Source organism: Montipora foliosa, chromosome 11 (genome assembly GCF_036669935.1).
Source record: "Montipora foliosa isolate CH-2021 chromosome 11, ASM3666993v2, whole genome shotgun sequence".
Taxonomy (NCBI): Eukaryota; Metazoa; Cnidaria; class Anthozoa; order Scleractinia; family Acroporidae; genus Montipora; species Montipora foliosa.
Genome location: NC_090879.1, coordinates 16,900,232 through 16,912,731, shown reverse-complemented (window position 1 = coordinate 16,912,731; position 12,500 = coordinate 16,900,232). Strand labels below are relative to the sequence as shown.

The 12,500-nt window shown below is 39.3% G+C and overlaps 1 protein-coding gene and 1 long non-coding RNA gene across 3 annotated transcripts in view; one reads left to right on the top strand and one right to left on the bottom strand.

The window, feature by feature from the left end:
- Window positions 1-8,769, top strand: part of LOC137974721 (uncharacterized) — a 19,138-nt gene extending 10,369 nt beyond the window's left edge. For both annotated transcript variants that reach the window (XR_011117496.1, XR_011117495.1), the window contains exon 3: window positions 7,645-8,769. This is a non-coding gene — a long non-coding RNA (uncharacterized lncRNA). The remainder of the gene's footprint in view (window positions 1-7,644) is intronic.
- LOC137974712 (protein dispatched homolog 1-like) overlaps window positions 1-10,057 on the bottom strand; it is a 34,675-nt gene extending 24,618 nt beyond the window's left edge. The window contains exon 1 of the mRNA XM_068821653.1: window positions 8,778-10,057. Within this exon, the coding sequence (XP_068677754.1) occupies window positions 8,778-8,818 (41 nt within the window). The 5' untranslated portion in view covers window positions 8,819-10,057. The remainder of the gene's footprint in view (window positions 1-8,777) is intronic.
- Between the last annotated feature and the right edge of the window lie 2,443 nt (window positions 10,058-12,500).

Sequence of the window (12,500 nt, the reverse complement as noted above, 5' to 3'; positions counted from 1 at the left end):
TCATTACACGCCTGCGCAGGAAAACGAAATGATATTGTTTTTTATGTCTGTAGTAAACCCTTACTGTTTGTTAAAACCCCTGGTCTTGCTTGGTGCAGAAGTGTTTACTTTTTTCAAATTCTTGTGTGAGAGTTTTGCGATTATGAAATTGTATAGCAATTTGTAACATAACGATAATTACGTTCGAGATTAGGGGAACGAAATTTCTAATCTTGGGCATCCTGTATATTGTTTTTTCATTTTTGTCAGCGCCAACTTGAATTACGTCGTACGTGTATTGATACATCATATGCGGACTATACGGAGTCCATTCGCACAACTTTCTTTAAATACATGTTTCATCTTCATGGCATCTCGGTTCGTCTATTTAGTTCGCCCAACGAACAAACCTCATAATAAATGATTACTCCCAGATTTACCGTAAACGCTTTAATAAGCCTTCCCCAACTTAACCCACCCCCTTCCCCTTCTCCTTCTTGGGGACTCGTAGCGAGGGGGCTTTGTAAAAACTCGAGAGTCAAAATACCAGTCTTCTAGTTTATTTCACCAAGTTTTAATAAATCTAGGATAGAGTATACAGCAGTTATCAATGTCCTGAAATAGTCTTGAAATCACAACTTGGCCAGAAAGCGCAAAAAGTAGCGCATATGAAGTTTGAAGTTAGCACTGTAGAGCTGAAGAGTAATATAAGCTTTTAAAACCATATTTTGCCGCGTACGTTTATTGCACAAAATTCAAGGGGAGTGAAGGGGGGCTTATTAGAGAGGTCTAAACAAGACTGAGGCTATCGGAGGTCTCATAAGAGAGGCGCCTTATTAGAGCGTGTACGGCGTAAGTATAATTCGATGGTCTCCTATCCCGATACCAACCCGCCCGATAGGTAAGAACTTCAGTAAACGTTTATTGTGTGTGCATCTCGAAATTTGTTTTAAATGTGGAGAAGAGCGCTGTTAGTCAGTATTGACCACTGTCATAACAAGCTGAATTTGGTGATTCGCAAGTCTTTCTCATGTAAATTACTGTACTTTATTCACACGAAAAGTAGAGCTAATAACTCCAGCAATTTGCGCTTTAACTTGCTGTGAATTAAGAAGTGAAATCGAAAAGGATCAACATGTCATCCTCGATACCTGTGTTACTCGATTCATTTTATTTTCTTCGATTTTTCTGGGTTTAGTATTTTACTATAGTAACCCGACATCTCCTCTCAGGGGGTATTACACGTAAATAAAAGATATTGCACTTACTTATGATTCAGAGTCTAGCCAAGGGCATAGTATTTCAATCCTGTGACATGAATCATAGTTTTTGGCGCTTATTGAAACTATCTCGAGAAGTACACTGATGCTAGTATCCTCAAAAGCCACTGTCCAACACACTTCAATAATCCGAGATTACTTCTACATGTACTTAAATAAACATCGACAGGGAATCCTCTAAGAAGCCATGGGGCTTATAGGATGAAGATACCCCTGAGTAGATCAGCAAACGATATTTACTTCTCTAACAACCGTGCGCGTTACAGGTTGAGTTAAAGTCTTAGAATTTTGGGAAACATTCTGAGATCATACCAAGTATTTCTTAAAAGCGGTGTTAATTCCTATTACATTGCGGAGAGCTTAGATCCTTACAGGCACGGAATGCCACAGTTTTGGACTATGGGAAAACATACTAAATTGACTGAGGGTCTTACCGACACGAGGCCTATAGGACTCTGCGGACCTTAACTGTGAATTCCAGCTCCTGTAGTCAACTTACTTTCAAATGACCGCGGCATCAATTTACTGTGATAGTTATACATAAGAGATCCAAGTTAACGTTATAAATGTCAAGAACGTTTAGACGTAAAAGAGTAGTTTGCTAGAAGACTTGAAATCAGTCTTGAACTGATATTGACATAACAGTTCGCTTTTTTAGAAGATATCTCCTATGAAGGTAAGCTGTAATTGTAGAAGATCACACAGTGCTAAAGTACGAGGTGTGGTTAGATTAGCCCATGATACAATCTTGAAGAATTATTATTATCCCAGCGTCCAAAACCATGGATCAAAGAAACTCCAGAATGTAAAACGTTTTAACACCGCTTTTAAAAAGAAAGAATTGGTCTAATATCAAAATGTTTCCTGAAATTCTTTAACTTAGCCTGTTACGCTTGTTAGGGAAATTAGCGCGTTAGTCCTTTTGATTTAATCAGTTATTGGTATCCTCATCCCTTAAGCCCCATGGCTTCTTAGAGGATTCCCTGTCTATGGTTACCTAATTATCGTTCTGTCACAAACTGTTATACATAAACTCCTACATGTGAAGAGAAACAAGACACTTTTCCTTTTCGCCTATATTTTCGGCCGAGTTTACCGGCCGGCTTCATCAGGGTGAATGGCCGTTACATGTGTATCGCACCACTAATTGCCTCCGCAGGGTTTTGGCCTCTGAGGGAAACATGTAAGGCCCCCATGCAAAAAGGGTAAATTTGTAAATTGTTAGATATTGCACAGGGGAAAGCAATCTCCATTTGCTCAACCGAGCGCGCAAGTTGGTATCGGTATTGTTCACCGAGTTCGCGAGGTGTTCTGGGTAACTTGAGTCACAAGGCAGAAACTCACAGGGAGCAACGATATCGACGGTTAAGCATAGCGATTGAAGGTGAATAATTTTCGAATATTTCAGCGATTCCTTTTACTTTAATTTGAAAATCAAAGATTACTGTATCTGATAGAAAATCATATTGCCTGGATCAGAAACCGATTTTTCAGGCACAGATCATAAACAGGGGCGACGATTTGTCAGACACAAATGAAATCAGAAACAGGGGCGACAAACTCGGCCACAAACTGCAACCTCAGAAAGCAAAAGCATAGTCTCAGTATCAACATTTTCAAACAATCCTCGATAATTTTTACAACAGTTATTTATATATAATAAAAATCAGCGACCCGAATATAATAAGAGAGTTTTGTTTTTATTTTATGGTATTCCAAGGTACCGTGGAAAGAACTAAATGGATCAAAAAGGTGATGACGAACTATGACCACGAAGTGTTGCCTTCTAGTCATTGCATGTTCCTGTTCCTGTTTTACTATCATGTTTTCCAGGCATTTTCCAAAGTTATGTAAATTTCTTTTCAATTTATATTGTATCAAGTAAACGTTGATAGAAATTAATAAATAAATGCTGTTTGTTATGGCTCATTCCTTCCTTGCATCTTTCACTTTCATCATAGTTAATCTAGGTACCGGTTAGGAAACCCTGGGAATTTCAAAAGCAGGAACAATACAGTCGCAGTTAGATGTTGAACCGCCCGTGACCCTGCACAATCTTTTGTTTTTGGTTTGCGAGTTAATTTCGAATAAATTAGTCCAAGCTTTTGATTGGTTATCCTGCCGAAAAAAGCGTGTTTTTGTCGGGTTTTGTGCAAGGTCAAGGCCAAAAAAGCGAACAAAAACATGAAACAAAGAAACTTGTCGAGTTTCATAACCAGTCTACATCTATAACTATGCTTTCATTTACCAACCTAATTACATGTAAAATAATACGAAGACATCACAATGTGCAGCACACACCTCAACTGAACTGGGTGTAAATACCTTGTAGGGGACTTAGTGTCCTATTGTATTTAACACCCACCTTAGGGTGAATCTTTAAATAAAATAAATAAAAAACTGCCATCTACATTATCTTAGGCGGGAGCAGATGTAGTGAAAACTATTACTAGGTACAAATTTAGATACGCAACTCAAAAGCGCGCACACCACAACATCATGCAAATCCACAAGGCGTGCGCAAACCGGCAAAAACAACTAAATATTGATCAGTGTTTTCGTTTCCTGTTAAAGAAAAAGTCAATATTATTCAGTCCTTGGAGTTTAATACTTTTAACCGGTATTCCCATGAAAACGATAAGGGTTTACCACAGACACAAAAAACAATATCATTTCGTTTTCCTGCGCAGGCGTTTGTATGTGTTGACTGCCGATTCAGCTATCTTCTCTACCTATCAAACTGCCAATGGATCGTGATCACCATCGCAAAACAGAGAACGCTGCCGCAAAAAATAAATAATTGCGATCTCGTCACAAATCAGTAAAATGTCAGTTTCCACTGAATTTGTTTTAACGTAAAAGACAAGTTTTTTTTCGACGACAAAGTTATCTTTAAGGTTTTCATTGTTACTACCCTAAAGGAGGCTCTAAGGCAGCAAACAGGCCGGGGAAAGTCGACAGGTGAGGCAAGCCGACTGCAAAGTTATTTCTCCATCTTGCTTACCGGCTGCACTATTGCACAGTTTTAAAAGCGACAGTGGGTTAAAGTGTGAATTTTAATGTCTTAGGTCAAGAAGTACGCATTTGGAAGGTTTGCTGCTCATGATCTGTTTATTGCACATGTAAACTGCTATTAAAACTTCATACTGAAGATAATTGTCAAACCTTCAATAAAATTTCCACTGGGCTCCTTTATTCTCAATTCGACATTCCTGGTTTTCAAAATTTCTATTGTAGGGATTCCCCGTTCCCCGCTCCTCGAATTTAAAGAAAACCTTTAAGAGCTTCTGCCTGAGAGACCGGGGCAGACTTGGAAATGAAGGTCGGCCGATTTCGCTTAAAATTGGTACACAAAGTACTTATGTCGACTTATTTAATATGCCAAAGTTTCAGCTTCAACGACTTTTTTTTAGCCGAGTTCTGGATATCAGCCCCTCAGGGGTCCCCAGAGGCTGATTTTCCGTGCAATTTTGGCCACTTTTAAATCTCTCTTTTAGCAACAGGAAATTAATTTCAGGCAAAAACAAAACTATCTTTGTAAAGCCCTATTCTCAGGCTTTTATGGGTGAGAACATTAGCTCATGGAAATTTTTCGCTAGCCTGTGGCTGTTATCACAACTTGGTCATATTTGAAGCATATGGGAAGCAACCGGAAATGGCCTGTTTTTCAGACCAAATATTTTCCATGCCCATGTTTTATATCTTGAGGTCTTAGTATCCCTGCAACGTTCAGCCCTTAGTTTAGTAATATCAAGAAAAAAATACTAAGGTTGAGGCTTTTTACTAAGAAAAAAACTTACGAGAAAATGGCTAACCACGCCACTTCCGGTTAAAGTTTCAACAAAGCGTGTGTGCAAAAATCAGCCATTTAATTTCGATTATCTTTTTTCCTTCCAAGTTATGGTTAAAAGAGACTCTGAAGTTAATTGTCACCGAAAAGACTTACCGTTAATAAGAAATTTTTATGTGATTGTTTTAGAACCGATCAGATAGTGGTCCGACAGCGGTTATAAATTTCTTGGAAGAAGTCTTGAAAATTACGGACAATAGAGCCGCTGCGAAAACTCTTTATTTACCTAACAACACATCTGTTGCCGGTAAATCACAATGCAAAATTGCATCTTTTTCGTCCAACTGCAATGTTAAGTTTATCTCCTTTGTTCAACTCGTTCAAGGTATCACGTCTGTGGCCAGTTGTAATGAAGCGCTAATTAAATCAGGATATAAGCAAGCTTTGTAGTTCCATTCAGTAGTACTATAACCCAGCTGTTTGGGCTTTAATATTTTCTGAAGAAAAAAGAACTTATCGGTCTCTTTAAATGCAACCACAACATCTGTCGTGACACTACTTGAGAATCGTTTTGAACCTTTAAGAAATTTCGAATATAATTAAAGCTAATCGTCTAACACAAATTGCAGTCACTCTCCCAGTCTATTTGCGAAGTGTATGGATAAATTCACTTACAAAAAACGCTTACCTGGCTTCACTTTTACAGACATGCCCGTTTCCTACAATCCCTTAAAAGTGAGGTAACATTAGAAACTTTAGCCCCAGCGATAAATTGGTCGCAAGAGCGTCGTTGCGAGTTAAATATACATAGGTCGATTAATACCGTACGTGACGAGGCCATTGTAGTTTGCTGGCTATGACTGACGTGGAATTCAGTAGTTTTCTCGTGCAGATTCGTCTCCTTGATATTGCAGAGAATGATTATGATAGAGCTTGTATGAGAACCTCAATGGCATGATTTGTTTACTGAATATTTATTCCTACCCAGTGCCCCAGTGTAAATGGCTCACATATGTTGTAAATGATTGATGAGGACGTCCAACACGGTCCGTTTTCGCCGCCAATCCGCTAAATTGCTAGAAGATTACTCACGGGCACTCTCTCCCTTTCTCTATTAGTATTTTCTTTTTGTTGCTTTCTCAAACAGCGCAGATTCATGGTGGCATCCATACTGCACATATATCCAAAGATAGGATAGGGGTGGATGTTGTGGTTGCATTTAAAGAGACCGATAAGTTCTTTTTTCTTCAGAAAATATTAAAGCCCAAACAGCTGGGTTATAGTACTACTGAATGGAACTACAAAGCTTGCTTATATCCTGATTTAATTAGCGCTTCATTACAACTGGCCACAGACGTGATACCTTGAACGAGTTGAACAAAGGAGATAAACTTAACATTGCAGTTGGACGAAAAAGATGCAATTTTGCATTGTGATTTACCGGCAACAGATGTGTTGTTAGGTAAATAAAGAGTTTTCGCAGCGGCTCTATTGTCCGTAATTTTCAAGACTTCTTCCAAGAAATTTATAACCGCTGTCGGACCACTATCTGATCGGTTCTAAAACAATCACATAAAAATTTCTTATTAACGGTAAGTCTTTTCGGTGACAATTAACTTCAGAGTCTCTTTTAACCATAACTTGGAAGGAAAAAAGATAATCGAAATTAAATGGCTGATTTTTGCACACACGCTTTGTTGAAACTTTAACCGGAAGTGGCGTGGTTAGCCATCTTCTCGTAAGTTTTTTTCTTAGTAAAAAGCCTCAACCTTAGTATTGTTTTCTTGATATTACTAAACTAAGGGCTGAACGTTGCAGGGATACTAAGACCTCAAGATATAAAACATGGGCATGGAAAATATTTGGTCTGAAAAACAGGCCATTTCCGGTTGCTTCCCATATGCTTCAAATATGACCAAGTTGCCACAGGCTAGCGAAAAATTTCCATGAGCTAATGTTCTCACCCATAAAAGCCTGAGAATAGGGCTTTACAAAGATGGTTTTGTTTTTGCCTGAAATTAATTTCCTGTTGCTAAAAGAGAGATTTAAAAGTGGCCAAAATTGCACGGAAAATCAGCCTCTGGGGACCCCTGAGGGGCTGATATCCAGAACTCGGCTAAAAAAAAGTCGTTGAAGCTGAAACTTTGGCATATCAAATAAGTCGACATAAGTACTTTGTGTACCAATTTTAAGCGAAATCGGCCGACCTTCATTTCCAAGTCTGCCCCGGTCTCTCAGGCAGAGGCTCTTAAATTTGTTTATCTCGCATTTTTCTAGTTTGTTATGTCGCATTTTCTATCTCGCATTTTCTAGTTTTTTTATCTCGCATTTTCTAGTTGTTTTTTTTTATCTCGCATTTTCTATCTCGCATTTTCTAATTTTTTTTTAAACTCGCATTTTCTAGTTTTTTTTAATCTCGCATTTTCTAGTTTTTTATCTCGCATTTTCTATCTCTCATTTTCTAGTTTTTTATTTACAGTTTTTTTTTCTCCACCCGGGATTATCTCGCATGTCCGTAGTTAAAAGTTTTAAGAAACCCTTACTTATAAGTTGCAAATTATTTAAGTACTTTTTTATGAATAACATTTTGTCTAGGTATCAGAGAGACCAGGACTTCCTTTAATTGCCCAGAAGTTCCCCAAGATGCCATTAAAAAACGGATTAAAGAAAATTCAATAAGTAAACTAAAACTTGCCAAACGCCTGCTAACATGGCTGTTTTTTAAATCATCACTCCACGTATTCTTATTCAGAAATACGGCCAATCGAACGCCCCGCAGTTGATGTATATGTCATTAATACATTGTTTCTTCAATACAAAATATGTCATGCAATGTAAATAATACCAGCAAATTATATTGTGGGAAACATGTTACCGACATCAGTGTCATGAAGTTTTAGAACAGGTGATTCCATCCAAAAAGTTAATTCAGAATGATTGATTTGGCGCATTTCTCTATTAAATATGAAAACAGTCGACGAAAATTTTAAAACATGATAGAAACAATTTTTAATCTGTATTTCTGAGGAGAAAATGCGAAGCAAAGGTTTGATCTACTATCCCAATCGGATGAATTAGTGTTTCTTTCATTGCGGTTTTTAACATCTATTTTAAGTACTCCCAAGAAAAAACTATTTTGATCGAGGAAGACGGACGTAGTTTTCAGCGTTAAGTCGCGATTTTATTTTATCAACTTTGCCATTCAAGCTTGCAGAGCGCCACAACAGCTTGCGCCAATTACTGTGGCCCCTTTTTTTACCGGCCTCCCAACCATGATACACAACAAAAGACAGACCACAACACCGGGAACTACGTGCCCTACTCTTAGCGACAAGTGTATGGGTTCTTTTACGTCCCACAGGATTATGAACATTGAAGGGTTGTGAGACAGGACCTCCGGCTTATCGTCCTTATCCGAGAAGACTTGAAAGTCTAACCATTTGCAGATGTAGTTACAAAGGCCGCAGCACTTTCTCCTCAGTTATTTAAAGACCCTGAGTGTTGGTCCGGCCGGAATTGAACTCGCGACCTCCCGCGTGACAGCGCGGTGCTCAACCAACTGAGCAAGCTGATAACAATTTTTATAAAATAAAACAATAAAATTACATTTGCCGCCGTGACTAAGGTTCCAACGAAGCCCCAATACCTGAGACTGAATATTCATTGCCGGTTATTTGGAATTACCCTGTAAACTCGTCTTTTTCTGTAATAAAGCTGGCATTGATTACCTGACTCCGTTACCACAAGCAACCACAAATTTGCGAGCCATTGTATGGTTCAGCTGCAGCGAATTGTCTCTCTTCTTCAAAGCGACGACATTAGAAAACTAGTTGGGAGATGACTAAGCCTTGCGCAGCTGAAGAGACGAAAAGGTTCTATTTAAATCAGTTGCAAATTAGTTAACTCATTTGCATTGATAGAAAATTTTGTAGGTACTGTATTTATTCCACAAAACACCTGTTTGAAAGTCTAAAGGCCGAAACTCCTGTGCTGCATATTAATTTAGCTGAGTACACACGCATTGCATTCTTAAGCCTTTTACATCATTTTCTCCTCGATCCAGCTCTCAAGATTAGTAATGGCGGATCATCAAATAGGAATTTTCAGTTAAAATAAACCTGTATCATTTTTAAAATAAAGGCTTAAAACTAGGGTCACTTAGTGTTAAGTTAACAGTTTTGAAATCCAAAGAAAAAGAAGATTGCTTTTTTTGGTCATCTGTTCCTTTAATTGCCCAGAATTTCCCCAAGATACCATTAAAAAGGATTGAAGAAACTTATGATGTGTTTACACTTGGGCATTTACCGAAGTAAACGTCAACTGACTAAACCTTGGTACATTCGTTTGTACGCTCTTTATACTGGCTCAAGTAACCGACCTAAACCTGTCATCAATCACGAACGATTACGATCAAATCGAATTGGCGGCAAATTCTAAAATCCATGTATAAAATGCCCGCGTTTATAAGAGAAGCTGTGGCTCTTGTAGTTCGCTTTTTATTTCCTTGTTCTTGAGCAGCAAACCCAGGTCTCAAGATTTCAACGGCTCTTACTTTTGCAGCACCTCAAGAAGTCGAGGCGAAAGCGATTGATTGCTATTCGAAAGACAAGGCGTGCGGCTAGGCGAGTTTGGTTTTGGCCAATTGTAAGAAACCATTTCTTTTGAAATCCTTTTACACGGAAATTTCGTTGAAGATTGGTGGAAAGAGATCTTCAGAATATCTAGACGTACGTTCGATTACATTGTCCAAGTGGTTGGTCCGGATTTGGCAAATGATTTAAAATGTCTTTGTTTTTTTCCCATGACTTGTAGGTAGATCAAAAACAAACGCGAAAACGTGATCGAATAAGGCTGACGCAATTTGAACACCACAGGATGTGAAATACTATGCGACCGCAAGCGGATATATCTGTCAGCTCGACCTTGGTTACCGACCTAAACCATGCCTGATCATTAATCGAACTTTTACCTTCATTAAATTTCTGTTGTCTCGGTGGCGTTTACCATACCCTGCGAGCAGGTCGAGCAGTATTGATAAATCGATACCCTGATTAAGACAAAAAATGATAAATTCGATACCCTGTTCAAGACAAAAATCCCGAAAAACATACCCTGGCTGGCCGCACGTCCCCATTAAGCCCTTATAAGGGAGTACCCCCCGCCCCCCGGGTCCCAGGGTACGTATGATATCACCTACAGGCTCCCCAAGCTGAAAATACGTGGTGTATGCGACAGTTTGTGTATATAGAGAATTGTATGGGAAAATCATCGATCGTAAAAAAATTGTGTAAGTAACTATCTCATTTGAAATAAAGTTTTCCTACCTCAAATGTGTGACCAACTTGTCTCTTTTGCCGAGTTTTGAGCCATTCTGACGCCGTTTAGTGAAGTGATCCGGAAGGCCGTTATTGAAATAATAGGAAGGCCGGTAACTCCATCCATCGCCGGCCAGACCTCACTCCACAAATCGTTTTCTCCTCAACAGGAAAAGTCCCGAATCGCAATAAAAACAACAGTTCCATAAAGCCCAATAAATTTCACTCCAAATACGTGTGTTTCGGCGGCCGAAACATATAACAACAGTCAAGAACATATAACAGTCAACGGCAAACTCAAATTCATTCAAAATCGCTCAAAAAACCGCTTTTGAGGTAAAAGGACGACTATAAACCACAGGTAAGGTAATTCAACGTTTATTTATCATTGATTTACATACATAGTTAACGATATATCGCTATAGGTGAAGCAAACGGTAAATCCAGTACATTTACTATAAAATAACAATCGGCTTCACATCCGATTGTGTGGGTTCCCTGTGGTATTTTCAGCTTGGGGAGCCTGTGTATCAGCTGGCGTTTTTACCTACTGTAGGTATAAAGTGGGAGGCGCGGTGGCCTCATGGTTAGGGCCCTCAACTCTGGATTGAGTGGTCCAGGTTCGGGGCCTGGGGCCCATTTCTCGAAAGTCCCGAAAACTTCTCTCCGTTCTTGAGATACAAAGGGAATTGTGACACCCGAAAACGGCCCGTAAAGTTTCGGGACTTTTGAGAAACGGGCCCCTGGCCGGGGACATTGTGTTGTGTTCTTGGGCAAGACACTTTACTCTCACGGTGTCTCTCTCCACCCAGGTGTTAAAATGGGTACCGGCGTAATGCTGGGGGTAATCCTGCGATGGACTAGCATCCCATCCAGGGGGGAGTCGCTACATGCTACGAAAACCGGAGATAAGCGCCGGTCTGATGGGCCTTCTGGCTCGTTAGCAGTGACTTACTTTATAAAGTAAACTCCACACCCTCGGTAAAACGCTTACCGTAAATGCTCTAATAAAACGCCCCCTTTCTTATAAACGCCTCCTATCCATTAAACGCCCCTGGTGTGGTGGAAAGTTTGAAATAGACGCCCCTCTCTAATAAACGCCTCCCCCCCCCCCCCCCCCCCAAAAAAAAGGAAATCGTTCAGCTGTAAAGCAAAGTCGTGCAATTTATTTAACACCTTGATTGCTTAAATACTTCAATAAAAATCAGTCAATCAATAATTGAATAATAATCACTATCAATCAATGGCAGTGATATTGGAAATCAGTCAGGTCATCACTGAGTCCGATGTCAATAAAACCAATTGTGAAAACAATGTTGACACAGATGACGACGAGGACATTGATATAGAACTTTGAACTCGCTGTTTCGCCGCATTGATATAGAACTATAAACTTACTGTTGTCGCCACGTTGATATAGAACTATGAACGTTTAGTTGGATTTTCTAGTTTTTACGGTGAACTTGAAACAAACACCCCTCTCCAATAAACGCCTCATATCTATTTAAGGCCTCCCCTTACACCACAAATATTTAATAAACGCCCCGGGCGTTCATTAGATCATTTACGGTAAGTCTAAACATGGCATAATAATTAACCAAGAGGTTTAGAAAGCAGGAGAGGCTTTTAAATATAAAACAACGATTTTCAATGTTGCAGAAGTTTCTGCCTTCTTCAGTACAAGCGTTACCTGCATATGTAAATATTTGATGATAATAAGTACATGCAGATACATCACACAGGAAAATGTAAAAAGCGTGCAAATTACTGAGATATGCTGAAAGTTAACATGTTGAAGTTGATTGAGGAAAGGGTTTGTCCACTGGATGTGTAAGGCTTCTTTTATCTTGAGCTGGATAGAAAGCTACTCCTGCGAAGAATATAACTTAACACGGTAGTTAACACGGTAGTTAAAATAACGAAAACAGTTTATAAGCACGTGCCAAATCAAGTTATCTTTCTTTTTATCTTTATACGGATTTTCTCTAACACCGCAGTTGCGACCAACTCGGGCAGCTTCAAAGTAGGCTTGAACGCGGGAACTCAGCGTGTCAAGCGTGTCAAGCTCGGTCAAGTGAAATGTAGCTGGAAGTCCATCAATGCCGGGGTACCTAAGGGGACCAAGCTTGGCCCCCT